The sequence below is a fragment of the Ictalurus punctatus genome, chromosome 10, assembly GCF_001660625.3.
Source record: "Ictalurus punctatus breed USDA103 chromosome 10, Coco_2.0, whole genome shotgun sequence".
Lineage (NCBI taxonomy): Eukaryota > Metazoa > Chordata > Actinopteri > Siluriformes > Ictaluridae > Ictalurus > Ictalurus punctatus.
The window spans coordinates 1,712,501-1,735,000 of record NC_030425.2 but is presented as its reverse complement, the minus strand read 5'-3'; the positions used below and the strand labels follow the sequence as shown (position 1 = coordinate 1,735,000).

Below are 22,500 nucleotides of genomic sequence, written 5' to 3'. Positions count from 1 at the left end.
AAGCAGCAGCCCAAAGATGGCGTTGAAGGGCATTGCACAGCGCACCTTTAGCCGAGCCCTAACGGCTAAAAAGTGCTCAATGAAAGGTGTGGAAAAAGAAAAGGACAGTGACAAAGAGAAAGAGCGGGCTAAGGAGAAAGAGAGAGGAAAGGAGATGTCTAAACGAATGTTCACTTTCGAAAAGACAGCGAGTCGAGAAGCAGTAACCACAGAGGACATGACTACCAGGAGTGAGGTTAGCGTAGCAGCTGCAGAGAGTAAACGAACTTCTAAAATTGCTAGCCTCATTCCCAAAGGAGGCAAATCCAGCTCCAAAAAAGATAGCTCCGCCTCCATGCATAGCGGAATCCCCAAACCAGGAAGTAAAAGCATGGTTAAAAGCTCAGGAGCGCCCCTCTGTGGCAAAGACAATGAAAGGCCACGGAGTATGAGGCTAAGCAGTGGAGTTGGTTTCCATGGAGACAGCCGCCACTCTTCTTCCTCTTCCAGTCTCGCGTCTACAGAGGGCAAATGTCATCAGAACCACAGCGTAACCTCAGTGGGTAATGGAGGAACTACACAGTCCACAGCTAGCAACACGGTTAGTGTGCAGCTTCCTCAGCCTCAGCAGCAGTACAGCCACCCAAACACTGCCACTGTAGCACCATTCATGTACAGGTAAGACCACCATTACTGGAACACTACACACACACACACACACACACACACACACACACACACACACACACACACACACACACCTCTCTCTCTCTTTCCAGATCCCAGACAGATGGGGACGACACCATAGAAACAGGCTTCACAGGATGCACTGGAGGGTCAGGTAGCTTCAGCAAAACCAACCAGATGTCCACTGAAGATTTATCAGGTGGGTATGGTTAGTCAGACAGATAAATAATATTACCAGACAGACTGAAAGAGAGAAACATGGAAAGTTATCGGTTCTGATCTGTGTTGATCAGGTGAAGATCCTGAGACTAGGAGACTGCGAACAGTTAAAAACATTGCAGACCTTCGACAGAACCTGGAAGAAACCATGTCCAGTTTAAGGGGGACACAGATCACACACAGGTACGAGCAGTTTATATAGTTAATAATGATCCATAGTTTTTAAATTTGGTTGCTCTTGCAGTTCATAATACATCCAGTAGATGGCAATGATGTATTAATAAAGTCTGGTGAGAGCACAGATGAGCTGAAATCAGCTATGCGTGGGGAAATAATTGTATTTTTTTTTAGTATTTAAACTTTCTGTTTTACAAACTGAAAGTGGATTACATGTCTAACAAATAATATGCCTTGATACTGTGTCTAGTGGTGTAATATATAAATATATAAATATATATATTGCCCTGTAATGGGTTGGTGTGCCATATATTTTATTTCAACACCATCATTTGGCATAATCCTGAATGTTAAGCTTTTAAGAACTTTTTAAATAGTTGTTAAATGCCTGCATGCTAGCTAAAACTTCCATTTGTTCTAAAGCGACCACTTGTGGTCACATTCTGCCATTACACATGTAGACATTAGGAAAGAAGGAATGCACATGATTTTCATCAAACTTTTGGACAAATACATTTTCATGATAAACAATACACTCTTTATGTGTTATGATGTCTTTCATCTATATTAAATCAAAATTTATTTATATTATGATGTTCTCCATCTATATTAAATCCTAAGTCAATACTGTGCTACATTCCTAATATACCTATTGTACATGCAGTATATAGTGTATATCTAGTGTATAGTGTATATATAGTATAAATCTGCGTTAAATCCTTAATCTAAACTAACTGTGGTCAAATGTCTTTAACAGCGCCCTGGAAACGTTTGATAGTGGCGTCACTACGGAAACGAACACTCGTTCTGGTTTTCGGTCATCTCGTGCTGCACCGCTCTCGTGGACCAATCGGATCGGCCCGTCCAGCCCACGGCTGCAGGCTGGCGACGCCCCCTCACCAGGGAATGGATATCCAGCACATGGAGGCATGGGTGGGGCTGGCATGGGTCACATGCGCTACCTTTACTCTGCGCCTCTGCGCAGGCAGCTAGCAGCACGCAGCAGCGCCATCTGCGGGCTCGAGCTGGGAGAGCGGGGTGGAGAGGAACTCGAGCTTGACGTCAGTGGCTATGTGAGCGACGGAGATGTGCTGACCAAGAACGCACACACTGATGAGCTCAGCAGTGGGTGAGGTCTCAAATCTCATTATCTGAATTATCAGGGGATATTTGATTTAAATAATTTCCTTAATTTTTTTCTATTTGTTTTGCATTATATGTTAAACTGCTTCTGTGCACTTTGGAACTCTTCTGTGCATTTTGTGGACACATCTGTATAATTGCCTCACATTAAGTCGTTTACTTGGCTGTATGTACAGTGTTGTTGGTTTAACAGTAAACACACACACAAAGGGTTGGAAACTGTATCCTTTACCGTGCTTTTGCCAAGAGATGACCAACTACTGTGTTTGTTGCACATGGGATCATTTCCTCTGGAATGTTTAGAACATCTCTCTTAACTTTAGCCATGTTTGTACCAACTTATTGTTTGTTTTCTTTCTCTCTCTCTCTCTCTCTCTCTCTCTCTCTCTCTCTCTCTCTCTCTCTCTCTCTCTCTCTCTCCTTGTCTGTCTCTCAGCTACCTGACTGATGGTGGTTTGAGTTTATACACTCGTCGTATGAACCGTTTCCCAGATGGACTGGCATTGATGCGAGAAACGTTGCAGAAGCACGTATCGACAGGTCAAGGTGACGCAGACAGGTACTTTCATCATCTTCATCATCATCATTGTGATCATTATACTTTATCAATTCAATTAAATTCCACAAGCTTTACTGGCAGGACCATGTAATACGTGTACATCATTGCCAAATCATTACAGGAATGTAGAACTGTTATTTTAAAACATTAGTGTAGTGTTCGTATTAAAATATTAGAATATGAATAAACATATTATTTTAGTGTCCATTTATCACTGTCTACTGCACAAGGCTCTCTTGGCTGTGTTCCGTACAGTGTGCTCTGATTGGCTGAGAACAGTACAGTGTGTTGTGATTAGGTAAGAGCAGTACAGTGTGTTGTGATTAGGTAAGAGCAGTACAGTGTGTTGTGATTGGTTGACAGCAGTACAGTGTGTTGTGATGGGTTGACAGCAGTACAGTGTGTTGTGATTGGGTAAGAGCATTACAGTGTGTTGTGATTGGTTGACAGCAGTACAGTGTGTTGTGATGGGTTGACAGCAGTACAGTGTGTTGTGATTGGTTGAGAGCAGTACAGTGTGTTGTGACTGGGTAAGAGCAGTACAGTGTGTTGTGATTGGTAAGAGCAGTACAGTGTGTTGTGATTGGTTGAGAGCAGTACAGTGTGTTGTGATTGGGTAAGAGCAGTACAGTGTTTTGTGATTGGTAAGAGCAGTACAGTGTGTTGTGATTGGGTAAGAGCAGTACAGTGTGTTGTGATTCGGTAACCCAGTGCGGGTTAAAGTGTGTGTGGCGGTGGGGTCATAGCTAGTTGGTCTGTGGCAAGGGGGCCTGTCACAACTGGCTTGAGAGGGGTACATGGAATGTGGGGGCTATGCGCCAGTGTTGGGGAAGGTGTGGTCTGTAGGAGAGGGTAAAATTGAACTGTGCAAAGAAGAATCCCTTGTCTGATATTCAGACGCATGGCCGTAGGTACTCCAGGTTCTTATGGTCTGTGAATATACTGAATGGGTGTTCTGCCCCCTCGAGCCAGTGTCTCCACTCCTCCAGTGGCAATTTAATGGCCAGTAGCTCACGATCGCCCACACTGTAGTTCCGTTCGGCTGTGGACAGTTTCTTGGAGAAGAATGCTACTGGATGGAGCTTGGGTTTCTCCAGGAAGCGCTGAGATAGGATGGCCCCCACTCTAGACTCTGAGGCGTCCATCTCAATGGTAAAGGGTCAAGAGGGATCAGGGTGCTTGATGATGGGGGCTGTGGTGAACGCTGCTTTCAACTGGGACACGGCTTGTGCAGCATCAGGATTCCACTTCAGACGTCTGGGGCCTCCTCGTAGGAGGGATGTGAGGGGGAGAGCAATGTAACTGAAGCCCCAAAAGATGTGCCGATAGAAATTGGTGATGATAAGGAAGCATTTTAACTTTTTGACAGAGTAGGGAGTGGGCCATTGTCCCACCACTACCTTGGTCTCATCTATAGACACTCCTTCAGGACTGATAACGTAACTCAGAAACAAGATGCACCTATGGAATCACACTTCTCCCCCTTTATGTAGAGTTGGTGGTCCAGAAGCTTTTTCAGAACTTGGTGTACGTGGTTGACATGGGTCTTGTATGTAGGGGAATACACGAGAATGTCATTGATGTATGCAATCACAAACTGTCCTAGCATGTCTCTCAGCACATCATTTATAAGACACTGGAATACTGAAGGGGCGCTAGAGAGCCCATATGGCATAAGGAGATACTCATATTGGCCAGTGGCGAGCGTCCCCCTCCTGTATCCTGCCAGGTTATATGCACTGCAGAGGTCCAACTTGGTGAAGTATTTGGCTGTTCTCAGTTGTTCCAGGACTGAGGGAACTAGTGGGAGGGGATATGGATACTTGACTGGTTGAGCAATAGTCAATACATGGTCTGAGGCTGCCCTCTTTCTTGGCCACAAAAAAAGCCTTCTGCTGCGGGGGATGTGGAGTGCCGAATATAACCTTGTTGAAGTGCTTCTTGGATGTATTCCTCCATAGCTTTCTGTTCTGCAACTGATAAGGGGTAAATCCAGCCATGTGGTGGAGTTATGCCAGGCAGAAGGTCAATAATGCAATCATAGGGCCGATGTGGAGGGAGGCCACTGGCCTTTTTCTTGCTGAAGACCTCCCTGAGGTCCTGATACTTAGGGGTAGATGAACACTGACTGGTGTTTCCAGGCTTTCGATGGAGATGGAGGTCACCACCAGTGCAGGTCTGTGGAGACCAGTGAGTAAGATATCTCTCTGTAAGATATCTAGCTGTGGGTTATGTTGTTCTATCCAGGGCAGCCCCAATATAATGGGATGTTGAATGGAGGTGGTCACCGACAGCTGGGTGTACTCATGATGGAGTATGCTGACTTGGAAATGTAACGGTTTAGTGTGGTGGGTGATCAGGCTCCCCCGATGGGTCCTCCATCAATGACTAGGATCCTGATGTGCTGAAGCAGTGGTTCTGTGGGGAGGCCAAGCTGATGAACAGTCTCCTCATCTATGAAGCTGCCTGCCACCCCGGAGTCAAGTAGTGCTGTGAACACAAGGGGAGTACCTGAGTGTTCTATTATTACGGGCATGGTAAATGCATGAGTGATAAGACACTGGTTCGGACTCACCGGTTGCACTGCCCTGCGTGTGTAGGGGCACTGGCTGATGAGATGGTCTGCTTGGCTGCAGTAGAAACAACAGTGTTTGTGGTGTCTCCTTTCTCTCTCCATGACTGATCCTGGTGCGCCCAAGCTGCATAGCTTCAGAATGGGCAGTCGTTGCTGGAAGACTCTCTAAATCTTGATAGCAGTTGTGACTTTGTAGCAGATGGTCCAGACGGATGGCTAGGTCAATTAGTCCACAGTGAGAGGTTCATCTCTCAATATGCTATTTCTGTGAGTATCTCATGGTTCAAACCTTGATGTCTGAACGACTTTAAGGGCATCATCGTTCCATCCACTCTCAGCTGCAATGGTGCGAAATTCTAGAGCAAACTTGAAAACTCTGAGTGGACCTTGGCGTAGTGCTAGGAGGCGTTCACCCACCTCCTTGCTCTCGGGTGAGTGGTCGAAAACTCGGCGAAACATAGCGGTGAACTGATCATAGGAAGCTGTCGGCTCGCCTCCAAGCTTTAGATTTTACCACTTTGCCTGTGAGCAGGTTCATGAAGCATGCAATTCTTTCAGTGTCTGACATACCTCCATGACAGGCAAAATATAAGGAACATTGCAACGATGGATTGCCTGCAAACTTCTCTGGCATTGGCATGGGTGCTCAGAAGGTGGAACCAGGAGCTTGATTAGCTGGACCACCAGGCGCAGTTTTGGCGGTGACCATTTGAGATAGGAGATTGCTATCGAGTTCCGCCAGACGCTGCTGCTGCTCTCCCAGTAGCTGTCCATGTGCCATGATGGTATGTCGGAACTCTCCTCCTGCATCCACAGTGTGCTCGGAAGGTGGAAACGATAGTTTGAGGCGCTGGAACACCAGGCGCAGTTCTGGCGGTGACTGTTTGAGACAGGAGATGAAGATTGCTGTCGAGTCCATTTTGCTCTTTAACCTACCAATGCCCAATAAGAGCTTTTGTACATTTAGTACATTGTTCTTTTATTTGCAGTTGATTTCATCTAAGGCTGTAGGGTTGTCAGTTATGCTTGTTATGATTGGTTGAGATCAGTACAGTGTGTTATAATTGTTAAGATGTGTCAAGAGACCACAGCAACTTTGTGTGTGTGTTTGAATAAAGCATGAAGATCAATAAGTGTCTTCAGGATTTTAAAAAAATCTGTCCAGCTGTTACTGAAGACACTTATTGATCTTCATGCTTTATTCAAACACAAATACACACCCACTCCCACACCTCCTGTGGCTCCTGTGGCTCTGTCTAAGCCTGATGCTGGAATTCTCTCTGATAGTTGAGTGCACGAGCACAGACTTTTCCCAGTCTTGCTTTTCTCTCATTGTCCTTATTTACTTTTTAATTTCATTTTTCCTCTCCACAGGATGTTGTGGTTAACCTCCACACTATAAACCCCCCCCCAACACACACACACACAACCTGCAATCACGTTTGATTTTTCTCTGGTTGATGCCAGACCGAATCCTTGTAACTATTTTGTTTAGCATGTATGCTGATATGAGTAGTCAACTTACATTCCAGATGCAGAGCTCAGAGCTTTATCCTGGTCTGTGATGTTATGTTGTGTAAGTTGTTTTGTCACTGGGGCACACAGTCACTGGGTGATTGCAGCTTCAGCCTCCTCCATGTTTGCTGGGTCACTGTCATTGTGCTGGAATAACATCTCATTTTTGGTTGTGTGGTATCAAGGCAGGTTCTTTTACAGGAACTGTGGAGTTCTCCTACAGAAAGGTTCCGGAAACTCATTGGAAATACAGCTATTAAAGGGATTACCTGCACTTTCTTGGCTGACTGGGTACCTTTTTTCTTGTAGAGGTCAAAGGTCAGGCAGGGCAGGTCTTCTGAAGCATATGTTAGTTGATTGGAGAGACTTTTATGTCTGTGTGCTATGAGAAAAACTTCTGCTTTGTGTGTGTGTGTGTGTGTGGCAGTGGTCTCCTCCCATAGAGTACAGCTGTATTTAGACGTGAAACCTCAGTCCTGAAATAAACACTTCACTCCCTCAAGAATTATGAGAGAACACACACTACACATATAAATACAAATGTGGGTAAGACAAAGCTCTTTTTAAAAGTTAGTAGTTAACATTATTTGTAGTGTTGTTGTTTTGTTTTTCCTTCCTCAGCAGTATGGTATCATTTTGTCTAGCCATCCTTCTCAGGTAGTAGGTGTGCTTGATGGTGAACTTTTAGATGATAATACAGATTTATTTTGTTTAGTATATTTAATTTCGTGAATATGAAATTATTCTGCTATTTTATTTTTAAAAAATGCAGAAATTACTGTGCAGAACTATGTTTTTAGGGTGAGTGTGTATAAGACAGAAATAGAGAGATAGGTGGAGAGAAGGCGAGATTGGCACAGAGAGATAGAGAAAAATGGACAGAACTGCTGGGAGACAGATGGAGAGCTGCAATGTGCTGTGGTTGTGCTGTTTTAGCTCTGTATGTTCAGTGAGGCAGTAATAACAGCTCTGTGTTCCAGAAAGATACACTGATCTCTAATTAACATTATACACTCCACACAGCCAACCCCAATTCCAAAAAAGTTGGGACACTGTGTAAAATGTCAATAAAAACAGAATGCAAGATTTGCAAATCTCATAAACCCGTTTGTTATTCACAGTGAAGCATATGAAACATATCAAATGTTTAAACTGAGGAAAAAAATAAGGTGATTTTGAATCTGATGGCCGCAACACGTCTCAAAAAAGTGGGGGGGGCAAGAAAAGGCTGGAAACGTAAGTGTTAGTAAAAAGAAACAGCTGGAGGTTAATTGGGAACAGGTCAGTAAGATGGATCTTAGAGAGGCGGAGTCTCTCAGAGCTAAAGATGGGCAGAAGTTCACCAATCTGCGAAAAACTGCATCTACGGTTTGTGGAACAATTTCAGAATAATGTTCCTCAGTGTAAAATTGCGAAGACTATGAATATCTCATCATCTCCAGTACATAATATCGACAAAAGATTCAGAGAATCTGCTGAAATCTCTGTGTGCAAGGGGCGAGGGTGAAAATCAATATTCCATGCCGTGATCTTCAGGCCCTCAGGCGGCCCTGCATTAAAAACAGGCATGATTCTGTAATGGAAATCACTGCATGGGCTCAGAAACACCTCCAGAACTCATGGACTGTGAACACAGTTCACCGTGCCATCCACAAACGCTGGTTAAAGCTCTATCATGTAAAGAAGAAGCCATATGTGAACATGATCCAGAAACGCCACTGTCTTCTCTGGGCAAAAGCTCATTTAAAATGGATGTCAGAAACAAGTTATGACCTTCAGTCAAATGCAGCGTGTGTAAGTGCATGTGTGTATCTCTCTGTGTGTGTGTGTGTGTGTGTGTGTGTGTGTGTGTGTGTGTGTGTGTGTGTGTGTGTGTAGCCAGCACTTCACTGGTTAAGTCTGCTCTAGGTTCAGATTACACATGATCAAGGGAGAGAGAGAGCGCAAGAGAGAGCAGCGGGGGGGGGACGGGTAAACTCGGAGCAGTGAATGGATGAATGGAGTGACTGCAAGAGGAAAGTGAAGAGACTGAGGGAGGGAATGAGATATTAGTGGAAGTCAGAGAGCGAAAAAGAAGAAGGAATCAGAAAATACTGGATGGAATCAAAAATAGAGAGATAGACAGATAGATCTCAGCACTACACCCATGAAGCATCGACATTCCATTCACTCATTGACTGTGATTCAAGTTCTCGGTATCTACAGCAACCAAGGATCCCTGGACAGGTAGACAAGTGTGTGTGTGTGTGTGTGTGTGTGTGTGTGTGTGTGTGTGTGTGTGTAGGTAGGTCAGTTTAATATAACTGCTAGCAGTTATTACCAAATTGATAATTCTCAAATGTGTGTATGATGTGCATGTGTGTGTTTTGTTAAGTCTCCAAATAACCGTTTATTTAAAACATTCATATTACAAATCTCCCAAACTCCCAAACTACACATCTCTTTGTGCTTTGAGATGATGGTTAGAATTTGTGTGTGTATGTGTGTGTGTGTGTGTGTGTGTGTGTGTGTGTGTGTGTGTGTGTGTGTGTTTGGTCTTTTTCAGCTCCTGTTTTCTTCTGTTACTTGCTTTCTGCATGAAACCCATGTGTGTCAAATGTGTGTGTGAATGAGAGAGTGAGAGAGAGAGTGTTGGCGCTTTATGTACCCATTTATTGTAATACAGGAATTTTCCTCTTGCACACACACATCATTAGAAGTATGAGCTTCAAGCAGAATGTTTATCAAAAACAGCATGTGATGGAAATTTTATAAATGGTGGAATTGACTTCTTTTTACCTAATTTTCACTCAATTTGTCACTTCCCACCTACCAGTCATCTCTCTCTAAACATGCAACAGCCACCATCTGGGGAGGGTGAAGACTACCCCTTCACTCCCCTTCATGTATGTCCTCTGAGACACGTGAAGTCAGCCAATTGCATCTTTTCGAACTGTTTCTCATGATGCATCACAGGGCAGTGTAACACACCCGGACGATGGTGCTATCCTCCCTCTTCGATATACATAAGCTCACAGATGCCCATAATTGGCTAGTATCACTGTGATTGACAGGTGATCTCCCACCGATGGGCCGAAGGAGTTTACATTATTATTTTAAATATTCGATAATATGGGCACACTTTATTATCCGAAGAGTTTAGAGCAGCCATGTAGGGTTGTTGTCATGTAATGGAGGCTGAGATGGATGCGTTTGCAATAAAAGGCATTTTATTTAAAGGGCAGGCAGGCGAATCAAAAATTTGACTCAAACTCAGGAACAGGAACCAGAGGTCAGGCGATCTACAAACAACGGTGGCAGAGATAATCCACAACACTAAAACCAGAATTGAAACGCAGAACAAAAACGGCTGAATATTACTTTCCACTAGAACAAAGAAACACGAGGGCTTAAATATACAAACAAATCAAAGGGCAAACTCAAAACAGGTGCAAGTAATCGAAACACATGAGGGAGACAACGAATGATATAACATGAGTGGAGATAAGACATGAATCAAACCAAAACACATGTAGCAACATAAACAAACATGGCAAGGGTGCCCCCAAGGATGCAGCACCTTCAAACAATCCCCCTGGCAGTCCAGCCCTCCTGCGTAAAATGTCCAAACAAAACACAAGGTCCCAAGGTAGGCATTGTCCAACATGTTGACTTTTTCCAGAGGAGCTGGGGAGCAGCCACCTCGTAGGCCTCTGGAGGGAGCTCTGCAGGGGTGGCTGTGCCATCAGGCAGGAGCAGGATTTGGGAGGCTGTGTCATCAGCTTCACGTCTGAACAGGACATGGACGGCTGCACCATCAGTCTCAAGCAGGAGCAAGACTTGGGAGGCCATGCGATTGGCCTCTGGCATGAGCAGGGATTGGGAGGCTGCCTCGTTGGCCTCTGGATTGAACTCTGCAGGGGAAACCATCCTGTTGGAACTTCAGCCACTGCTTCTCTTTGGGCTTGGGGTCCAACAGTCTTTCAAAATATAGCTGGCACTGAAACAGGTAGCTTTCTGGGTGGAACTTTAGTGCTGTTGAAGGGTGCCGGGGGATATAGGAAAGTCCGCTGGGGAAAATGGACTGAGTTGAACGCAGGCATGGTCAGCCCTTGCTGCTACGCCCATGCTGTAGCAAAGTCATGTAATGGAGGCTGAGACGAATACAAATGCAGTAAAAGGGGTTTTATTTAAAGGGCAGACAGACAAATCCAAAATATTAATCAAATTCAGGAACAGGTAATAGGCAGAGGTCAGGCGATCTACAAACAACAAACGAGGTAACAGAACAAGATCACGAACCAGAATTGCAACACTGCAAAAAAAAACAAGAAAACATAAAAACCCACTCAGTAGCATCTGGAAGGCACAACATTGACCATTACTTTGCACAAGAACAAAGAAACACAAGGGTTTAAATATAACTAACTAATCAAAGGACAAACTCAAAACAGGTGCAAGTAACATAGACACATGAGGGAGACACCCAATGACAGGACATGGGTGGAGACAAGACATGAATCAAAACAAAACACACATAGCAACATAAATAAACATGACAGCTAGGAAACACGCTGTAACACTGTGGGCTGCTTATGCCTACTGAGCTCTGCGAGAAGAACAGATGCGTTTGATTATGTGGTGGCTGTTCGGTGATATGAGGTACGACACAGTGAGCTGTCATTTCTATTTTCATTCTGGGTAATAAGTACTCACATTTTATTATACATACACAGCAATAATCCTCGGTGTTTCATTAACACTGCTTGGTGTCTACATGAGTCCGTTCATATGAAGAAACAATCCAGCTGATGTTGTCTGCTTTTATGACGTTTAAATGCCTGCAATACAATCAAAATGTGGCAGGAAATAATTGTGAGGCTGAGGCATTAATGATTTGTAAAAAAAGATTGTGTCTCTCAAAGACGTAACATTATCTTTTGTGCAAGAATTTTTAATCGACACATCAACACTCGTTATACAAACCTCAACAGCGGTGACAATCAACCAAACATTCAGATAAACCGATCGACTCTGAACATCACCCAACAAGCTACCCAATAAAAATAAAAGCAGAAAAAACGGTAAGACAGTTTAGCTGCATCATTTATTCATGCCGCAATGAATGCTGGGAATCACGGATGAGTTTTGCACTATGTACTATGCTGGCATTCAGCATGCACATCAAATGCGTTTTATAAACACACTGTTACGTAAATGTAAATGTAAATACATTTAAGAGCCAAGCCAACACATAAAGGGAACACTAATCACCATAATGGTGACTATGCACTACTTACACGGTACTGAACATGTAACTCCTTGTTGTTATTAGTGTGATTTCCGTATTTATTAAATGTAATCTCTCTCTCTCTCTCTCTCTCTATCAGTTGGGATGACAGCAGTTCCGTCAGCAGTGGGGTTAGTGATACGATCGACACCGATGACATCAACACTAGTTCTTCCATCAGCTCGTACACACACACATCTGCTGCATGCAGAACCCTGAGCACCCAGGTGAACACACACACACACACAAAATCTAAAGACATATATAACGCAGCAGATAAACGTGCAGCGAGATTAAGGCGTGGCTTGTTTAAGCGATTTCTTTATCATGATTAGTATGCCAGAGCAGAAGTTTCCAACCAGCGAGGGTATTAGACTTTTTGCAGAGTATTGGAAAATGCTGCTGTTTAACATTTTACATATTTAACATATTTCATAAACACCAGAGTGTTGTTTTAGTACAGTAGGCTAAGCCTTTGAAATGTGTTTCTGCTGGTGTTAGACAGCAATGTAGGTAAGATGACAAAGAAGTCAAGAAAAAACCCACAAACTACATCTGAAGTGAGTCTATTGAAGTCTATTGAATGTCTACAAAATAGACTATTAAGATGTTCTCAAGTTATTCTGGAATATATACTTTTAGAGCTCTAATAAAAAAGCTCTAAAACAGTCTTGTTTCATGGATGCTTTAATGTTGAATTAAAATTAATATTATTCACATTACACTGAAACCCACAACCCTAAACCAAACAGAGATCCCTTCTGAAGAGGCTTCCCAGACGTAGTCGCTTTCTGCCCGCACATCTCCTCTGTGATTGGCTGGTAGAGATGTGTGAATGAATAGGGGGCAGAAACCAGTGGGATGCTTATCACAGAAAGTGCTGGCTGTAGAGCATCTATTACTTTAAGTGCAATTCCCATATCAAGAGGGAAAGGACGTCCAGCAGTTAAGATACATTTATAGACAAATTCTCAATACTGAATTTATAGTATTAATCAGAAGTTGGAATGATATTAAATAGAGATGCACCGATACTAAATTTCTCAGCCGATACTGATAACTGATTATTCAGAGTGATATCGGCCGATACTGATACCGACAGTTTTGCCTTTTATGCCTTCTTTTAAATTAATAATAATAAATTGCATAATTCTGAAAGAAATGCAAATAAAAACTTTATTCTCTTCATTTAAACGAGTTGTTTCACAGTAACTGGTCTCATAAACAGAAAACACATTACTCTAACTAACATTAACACATGAACTAAATTCTGAAGATTAAAGTAAGATTTCTTAACTTATTGAATGTTATTAATTCATATTAACAGAATTAATTACATTAATTAACCTCCTGTTAGTCTCACATTCACTCACCACAAACAAAAACATTCATCACTTCCATCAAACTGGTAGTATATAACATCAACTTTTTTATATATTAACATTAACTGCATATGAAATACACTACTCTACAAATCTATTTTTCTGTGCAATATATCCTTTTTTTCAACTCATCTTCATTTAAATCTTTGAACAATGTACTGCTGCTTTAATTCAGTGCAGCAAAAAAAATTGACTCGACAGCGAAACTCCCGCTTCACTGCTGCTCACTTCCAGTGTAAAATTTTAGTGCAGAGATTACAGAGCTTACAGACTGTAGTTGTGTCATCATTCCATACAAGAGATATCATCTTTACACACAGCACGAAATCCATGTCTTTTCCCGCCCTCTTTTGATTGACAGGATATAATCGGCCCTGATCATCGGATGTCTTTAAATTATCGGCCATCAAAAATTGCCTTTATCCATCGGTGCATCTGTAATATTAAATAGACTTGCCAAGAGAGATTGGTGCTAGAGACTTGAGGCTATTCACTACTTGACTCTTCAGGTATTGATCTGTACATAACGTATCGGGTCATTACAGATATGCAAGTGCACGTATAAGCATCAGTCAAAATCTTTCACGGTGTGTCCGAATGCACGATTCATTATTAATACACTTACAGAGCACGGTCTTGCCATTATCAAATGTGTGAAAGATAATTATTACTTAAACAATCTTTTGACATATTCTCTCAAATGGTAACCGTGCTGTTCATATGTTCTCATTGGGTTTATACGTTTATAGCCACAGACCGATGCTGAGAAACATTCAGCAGCCGAGCGCAACTCAAGCTGGTCTTGTGATGAAGTCAAGAAATCGGACGGAAGTTCGGACAGTAGCGTGAAAATGGAGTCCAGCTCAAAATGGCGTCAAAAAAATGGCACTTCTGATGTATCGGACGAGTCGGATAAGGGAGGATCTGGGAAGAGGGGTGGTGCCATCTCTCAGACCGGTTCATGGAGGCGGGGTATGAGTGCCCAGGTCGGTGTGACTACGCCACGCACAAAAAACATGACAGCCACCTCAGGACCAGGCATGATGAAAACACACGGGACCGGTGGGTGTGCTTTAGTTATACTGCTACATTGGCCATCTGTCCTAACAGGACTTCTTGATCGTGGTCATTTTCTGTTTGAATGCACATACTTTGTAATTGTTGGTGTGTGAGGGTCTGTGTATATTTCTTATAATGCTCTACCAGCCATAGGTTGGTTTAGTATCCTTGAGATTAGCATACTAATCTCATACACTAATCACTAATCAGCTGAGTGGCTAGCAGGCTATATTCTACATAACTGTGAGTTACTAAAACAGTGGGTGAAATCCTATTCTTTAGTAACTCTCGTTTCTGAAGCAGTATGTGAGTACAAATGATATTGATTTAGGTTAACGCAATAACTGTTACTTGTTATAATAAATATACAAGACTTTTATTTGTGCCGTCTGTCATTTGTAGCTAAAACGGATGACGCTAAGGTGTCAGAGAAAGGCCGCATTTCTCCCCACGTTAACAACATCCAAAGCTGCGACCCTGCCCCGTCCCGTGTTTCCTTCGGCTTTAAGAAACCCACCTCTGGGTCCATGTCTGGTCACACTGCCACGGCAACGACCTCCAGTACAGCCATGGTGCCAGCTAGCAGAGTCATGGTCATCAGTGGCTCAGCCACACTGGGGAAAATCCCCAAATCCTCGGTGCTGATGGTGGGTGGAGTCAGATCTGGCCTGAAAGGGTCAGCAGCACCAGAGTGCACCATGGTGACTCAGGAGGATGGCTGCCTAGCAACCAGTGTCAGGTCGACATTGCAGTATCGTAGTCTACCACGACCTTCCCGCTCCACACACAACCGCTCCTCCACCAGCAGCATTGAATCAGGATCGAGCAGCCGAGGCCCTGCCATCACTGTCACTGTCTCGGCCAGTAAGACACGAGAGTCCATCCCCAATGCGAAAACCAATCAGACGGACAAGGATAAGGGCGGAGTCTCAGAGACGGACAATTTGAGACAAAACGTGGCTGGCTCAAGTTCAACAATTCCGCAGACATCGAGACAAGGGAGTAAATATAAAGAGGTTTCATCACCCACACTACGCAGGTACACACACACACACACACACACACACATTAAATGTTTTTTTGTGAGGACCTTCCACTGACATCGTTATTAATGCACACATTAATGCTATGTCTAAATCTAACCCTAACCTCAGTAACCAAAGGGAACCCCTTTGGCTCTTTCAGTTTTTTAAATAACAGCTGTGGTTTAAAAAAAAAAAAGCCAGTTTTTCTCCAGTCCATTCAGATGTCCTCACAAAGGTCAAAACTGTCTGATATTCCTATCTTTGTGGGGACATTTGGTCCACATGATATAAAAACATGCACACAAGAACTGTGTTCAAGGGGTCAACCAACCTGTGAGCTGTTGCCCCTCTGTGGGCTAAAGTGATACTTAGTTTAAATATTGGTTTACAAATTTTGTGTTTGCTTGCAATAAGATCAGACATAATCAATATATACAGTATCTCACAAAAGTGAGTACACCCCTCACATTTTTCTAAATATTTGATTATATCTTTTCATGTGACAACACTGAAGAAATGACACTTTGCTACAATTTTAAATTTGCTGTCCCCTCAAAATAACTCAACACACAGCCATTAATGACTAAACTGCTGGCAACAAAAGTGAGTACATCCCTAAGTGAAAATGTCCAAATTGGGCCCAAAGTATCAGTATTTTGTGTGGCCACCATTATTTTCCAGCACTGCTTTAACCCTCTTGGGCATGGAGTTCACCAGAGCTTCACAGGTTGCCACTGGAGTCGTCTTCCACTCTTCCATGATGACATCACGGAGCTGGTGGATGTTAGAGACCTTGTGCTCCTCCACCTTCCATTTGAGGATGCCCCACAGATGCTCAAGAGAGTTTAGGTCTGGACACATGCTTGGCCAGTCCATCACCTTCACCCTCAGCTTCTTTAGCAAGGCAGCGGTCCTCTTGGTGGTGTGTTTGGGGTTGTTATCATGCTGGAATACTGCCCTGCGGCCATGCTCTGCTTCAGTATGTCACAGTACATGTTGGCATTCATGTTTCCCTCAATGAACTGTAGCTCCCCAGTGCCGGCAGCGCTCGTGCAGCCCCAGACCATGACACTCCCACCACCATGCTTGACTGTAGGCAAGACACAGTTGTCTTTGTACTCCTCACCTGGTTGCCCTTGACACCATCTGAACCAAACAAGTTTATCTTGGTCTCATCAGACCACAGGACATGGTTCCAGTAATCCATGTCCTTAGTCTGCTTGTCTTCAGCAAACTGTTTGCGGGCTTTCTTGTGCATCATCTTTAGAAGAGGCTTCCTTCTGGGACGACAGCCATGCAGACCAATTTGTTGCAGTGTGCGGCGTCTGGTCTGAGCACTGACAGGCTGACCCCCCACCCCTTCAACCTCTGCAGCAATGCTGGCAGCACTCGTACGTCTATTTCCCAAACACAACCTCTGGATATGACGCTGAGCAAGTGCACTCAACTTCTTTGGTCGACCATGGCGAGGCCTGTTCTGCGTGGAACCTGTCCTGTTAAACCGCTGTATGGTCTTGGCCACCGTGCTGCAGCTCAGTTTCAGGGTCTTGGCAATCTTCTTATTGTCTAGGCCATCTTTATGTAGAGCAACAATTCTTTTTTCAGATCTTTGCCATGAGGTGTCATGTTGAACTTCCAGTGACCAGTATGAGGGAGTGTGAGAGCGATGAAACCAAATTTAACACACCTGCTCCCCATTCACACCTGAAACCTTGTAACACTAACAAGTCACATGACACTGGGGAGGGAAAATGGCTAATTGGGCCCAATTTGGACATTTTCACTTAGGGGTGTACTCACTTCTGTTGCCAGCGGTTTAGACATTAATGGCTGTGTTTTGAGTTATTTTGAGGGGACAGCAGATTTACACTGTTACACAAGCTGTACACTCACTACTTTACTTTGTAGCAAAGTGTCATTTCTTCAGTGTTGTCACATGAAAAGATATAATCAAATATTTAGAAAAATGTGAGGGGTGTACTCACTTTTGTGAGATACTGTAAGATGATAAGTTTTAAGTGGTTTAAAAGTAAGATGGGAGGTGAATGGAAACAATCCATGAATATCAAAAATTAAGGACTTATGAGACTTATTTGACTAGCTAGCTGACTGGGTAACTAGCTAGACCTTGCTGTTAAGTTAATTTGTTCCATTTGTGTAACATTAATGCCTGCCATAAGGTCAGAAAATACTAAAGTTCTCTCAACTCTTTAATTTGTACTTGTCATACGCCCTGTCTTTATTTCAAACTTCTTGTCCTATTTGTCTTTAGACTTTTTGGAGGTAAAGCTGCTAAGCAGGCTACTGCCACAGAGAACCTGAAGAACTCTGTGGTCATTTCAAACCCTCATGCCACAATGGGACACCACTCTGTACCCTCTGCTGGACTCCTGGACTCCCCCTCAGCAGGCAGTAGTGGGGGTGCAGGGGGCAGCGAGCAGGTGTCCAGCCCTGGCTCGGGCTACTCGGGGGGCACGGGCACATGGGGCCACCCTTCTGTCAGCAGCATGCACACAAGCTCTGACTCTATTGACATGTCTGTCAGCAGCGGACATCAGCGTGACAACGGCCATCAGCCAATCACTCGCACTGGAAGCGCCAAGACGGAGAGGTGAGGCAGATGAAAGGAAGCAACAGAGATCTTTGAATAGGATATTTAGGTATTTGGATATATAGATATCCGGATGGGGTATTTGGACAGGGGTATTAAATAATTAATTAAATAATGGATATTTAACATGGGGTATTTGAGATAAGTATGGAAATTGCTAGGTGTTTAAATGAGATGTTTAGACAGGCACAGTGCCTTGCGGAAGTATTCACCCCTCATGGTATTTTCCTATTTTGTTTCCTTACAACCTGGAATTAAAATGGAATTTTTTTTGGTGGGGGGGGGGGATCATTTGATTTAAACAACATGCCTACCACTTTGAAGATGCAAAATATTTTTTATTGTGAAACAAACAAGAAATAAGACCAAAAAAACAGAATACTATTCATACCACCCCAAAGAAAATACTTTGTAGAGCCACCTTTTGCAGCAATTACAGCTTGGGTTACGTCTCTATAAGCTTGGCACATCTAGCCACTAGGATTTTTGCCCATTCTTCAAGGCAAAACTGCTCCAGCTCCTTCAAGTTGAATGGGTTCCACTGGTGTACAGCAATGCCACAGATTCTCAATTGGATTGAAGTCTGGGCTTTGACTAGGCCATTCCAAGACATTTAAATGTTTATGCTTAAACCACTCGAGTGTTACTTTAGCAGTATGCTTAGGGTCATTGTCCTGCTGGAAGGTGAACCACCATCCCAGTCTCAAACATCTGGCAGACTGAAACAGGTTTCCATCATTTCCCTCTATTTAGTGCCATCTATCATTCCTTCAATTCTGACCAGTTGCCCAGTCCCCGCCGATGAAAAACTTCCCCACAGCATGATGCTGCCACCACCATGCTTCACCGTGGGGATGGTGTTCTCGGGATGATGAGAGGTATTGGGTTTGCGCCAGACATAGCGTTTTCCTTGATGGCCAAAAAGCTCAATTTTAGTTTGATCTGACCAGAGTACGTTCTTCCATATGTTTGAGGAGTCTCCCACATGCCTTTTGGTGAACAGCAAACATGTTTGTTTATTTTTTATTTAAACAATGGCTTTTTTCTGGCCACTCTTTCGTAAAGCCCAGCTCTGTGGAGTGTACAGCTTAAAGCGGTCCTATGGACAGATATTTGCAGCTCCTTAAGGGTTATCGTTGGTGTCTTTGTTGCCTCTCTGATTAATGCCGTCCTTGCCTGGTCCGTGAGTTTTAGTGGGCGACCCTCTCTTGGCAGGTTTGTTGTGGTGCCATATTCTTTCCATTTTTTAATAATGGATTTATTGGTGCTCCTTGGAAGGACCAAAGTTTCAGATATTTTTTTTAATAACCCAACCCTGATATGTACTTCTCCACAACTTTGTCCCTGACCTGTTTGGAGAGCTCCTTGGTCTTCATGGTGCCGCTTGCTCAGTGGTGTTGCAGACTCTGGGGCCTTTCAGAACAGGTGTGTATATATACTGAGATCATGTGACACTTAGTTTGCACACAGGTGGACTTTACTGAACTGATTATGTGAATTCTGAAGGTAAAATTGCTGCACCAGATCTTACTTAGGGGCTTCATAGCAAAGGGAGTGAATACATATGCACGCACCACTTTTCCATTTTACATTTTTTTGAATTTTTAAAGCAAGTAATTGTTTTCATTTCACTGCACCAATTTGGACTATTTTGTGTATGTCCATTACATAAAATCCAAATAAAAATCTGTTTAAATGACAGGTTGTAATGCATCAAAACAGGAAAAACGCCAAAGGGGTGAATACTTTTGCAAGGCAAAGTAGGACAGGGATTTGGGATATTTGCATATGGACGGTACAGTATATGTTTTTGGATTGCAGCGTTACAGTAGAATGAACAGATGGAATAACCGAGCGAGATCATTTGGATGGATTTATTTGATTGTATAGTTGGACAGTATATTGGCAGACTATTTGAACAGGGTGTTTAAACTGGGGTATTTGGATGGATTTGTTTGAAATGTGTATCCAGATGGAATGATCGAGGCAAAAAGAATATTTGAATGGTCGATTGGTGTTGATGTTAGTCTGTGTTGGTATTCAGGTTGGGAAATCGGGTCAGTGTTTGGTTAAGATATCTAAATAGAGTATTTGGAATGGAGTGACGCTCGAAGGTCTGGAGTTTCCCAATAATGTATACATATTTCTTCTTATACCCACCCTCCCAACCGTCTTCATCTCTTTTTCTCTCCTTCAATCCCTAATTCCTCTATTAGTCCCTTCTCTTCCCCTTCTGCTAGTCCCAAATTCAGCCGCAACACCTTGCCTCGGAAACAGGACAGGTAAAGGTGCCTGTGTGCTTAACCACTGCTTACTAACACCTGTGGTTTTCTGTGCGTTTTATCTTTTGCCCTTGCACTAATTTTTTTTATTGGCACCCCCTAGTGGTTACTTTGCCTAAATGCTTTGCTGAACCCAGCTAATCTAGCAGCTTCTTGATTTAATTTGCTATCACAGAAAGTGTGTGTGTGGGCAATCTGTGCCAGCACATTATGTTTAAGTTCAGCTTTTTGATGTCCCCTTCTGTCGTTGTGTAGCTTTATCCTGGAACAAGCTGCTAGCATGCTGATGTCGAGTAAATTTGTGCTTCTCAGCTCAGTCAGATTTAATAACAGCTTTCACATCACATACACACACACACACACACACACACACACACACACACAGACACACACACACAGACACACACACACACAGAGTGCTTCAGTATTGAGAGTGTATTATGCTGAAGCATTTTTTTTTTTTTTACCAGAGAATGATTTGTCAATTGGAAGACCTGTGATACTTTCCTGCAGGTACACCCCTTCGCCGCAGCTCCGCCCAGACGAGGCACGTGATTGGCTGCGCTCGCATTCCATCAGCGGATTGCAGGACTCGGTCAGTAACTCACCGTTTTCTACCGGCTCCAGTGTGACCTCGCCGTCCGGGACACGGTTCAATTTCGGACAGCTCGGTAAACCAGACTTCTTTATGTTCAGCAACATGAATCAGGCTTGCTCTGAGATAAATTTATCACAGATTAAAAAAAAAAAAGAGTAATAACATTGTTTGTATGAGTATTCAAGTGTGTGTGTGTTTGCAGCCAGTCCCACCACAGCAGCTCAGATAAGCTTTGTGAGTCTGCGCAACAGCAGTCTGACCAATCAGGACGCAACGCTGGAGACATGCAACGAGGGCCGCCTGAGGAACTCCTGCGTCTCGCTGGACGAGAAAACCCGCGTCATTAGTCGTTCAGCCTCCTTCAGAGACGGCTTTGAAGAAGGTGAGGGAACAAGATGGAGCGATTGAGGGAGGTGGTGACTCTGGAGTTAAGGGTGTTGAGCAGAAGGTTGAGTTCAAATCTCCCACAACACTTTGAGCCATCTCCTGCTAAGTGGCGGTGGGTAATACACATCAGGCAACTGGAAGGAGGATAAACGGACGAGGATAACTCCTGGAGAGTGGGAGAGATTGAATGATAACGAAAAAGGAGAAATGTATGAAGACGGATTGAGGAAAAGTAAAACAATAAGGATCATAAATGTTAGATAATACGAATACGAATGCGAGTTGAATCAGGAGAGATGGAGCTGCCATGTCATGTTGTTCATTAACTGTCATTCTTTAGCAAGTCTGTTCTTTCCTTCATTGTATCATTATCCCTCGCTCCACCTCTCCATCTGCTGTGCGGCGTTACATAATCCATCCATTCATAAAAAAACAACCCTCTGGGCAAAAACTATGTCGTAGTAGTTTTGTAAAACAAGATCAGTGTATCAGATATAAAGAACATCTCTCTCTCTCTCTCTCTCTCACACACACATACACATACACACACACACACACACACACACTGGGTGGTTCTCCTTCTTCTTCTCTCCTGTCTGGGGGTTGCATTGTCAGGGAGCCTGTGGTCAGTCTGAGAGTGTTGGTGTGTGAGATTCCGTGGTGTGTAATTTGACGCTACACACCCGTGTTCCTCTCAGCTCTCAGTGAGCTGAACATTATCTTTGTAAGCCTGCGTGTGTCGTACCGGGCGTGTCACTGTAAAGAAAACCTCTGCCTTGAGCGTCTTCTTTTTCTTTTTTTTGTCCTGCCGATATGGAAAAAAGCAGCTCACGCGACGTGCAACACTGTAACCATGGCAACACAGTAAACACTAAGATCTACCTGGTATCCAACTATACATGCAAGCTAGCTTATTATTATTATTTTTATCCATCCATCCATCCATCTTCTATACGGCTTATCCTCTTCAGGGTCACGGGGAAAATGGATCCTATCCCAGGGAGCATCGGGCACAAGGCAGGGTACACCCTGG

At 43.5% G+C, this 22,500-nt stretch overlaps 1 protein-coding gene across 8 annotated transcripts in view; it reads left to right on the top strand.

Annotated features, from left to right (window-relative positions):
* nav2a (neuron navigator 2a) overlaps window positions 1-22,500 on the top strand; it is a 106,294-nt gene that overhangs the window by 67,154 nt on the left and 16,640 nt on the right. For 5 of the 8 annotated variants that reach the window (XM_053683388.1, XM_017478795.3, XM_017478794.3 and 2 more), the window contains 12 exons: window positions 1-657; window positions 759-865; window positions 960-1,068; window positions 1,820-2,191; window positions 2,642-2,764; window positions 12,224-12,350; window positions 14,255-14,567; window positions 14,967-15,603; window positions 17,862-18,200; window positions 20,417-20,482; window positions 20,996-21,153; window positions 21,283-21,462. The exon at window positions 1-657 is cut by the window's left edge and continues 433 nt beyond it. In XM_053683388.1, coding sequence (XP_053539363.1) covers window positions 1-657; window positions 759-865; window positions 960-1,068; window positions 1,820-2,191; window positions 2,642-2,764; window positions 12,224-12,350; window positions 14,255-14,567; window positions 14,967-15,603; window positions 17,862-18,200; window positions 20,417-20,482; window positions 20,996-21,153; window positions 21,283-21,462 — 3,188 coding nt within the window. Of the gene's footprint in view, window positions 658-758; window positions 866-959; window positions 1,069-1,819; window positions 2,192-2,641; window positions 2,765-8,851; window positions 9,081-11,447; window positions 11,496-12,223; window positions 12,351-14,254; window positions 14,568-14,966; window positions 15,604-17,861; window positions 18,201-20,416; window positions 20,483-20,995; window positions 21,154-21,282; window positions 21,463-22,500 lie in introns of those variants that run through there. The other 3 variants (XM_053683387.1, XM_053683391.1, XM_053683392.1) reach the window with 3 other exon arrangements.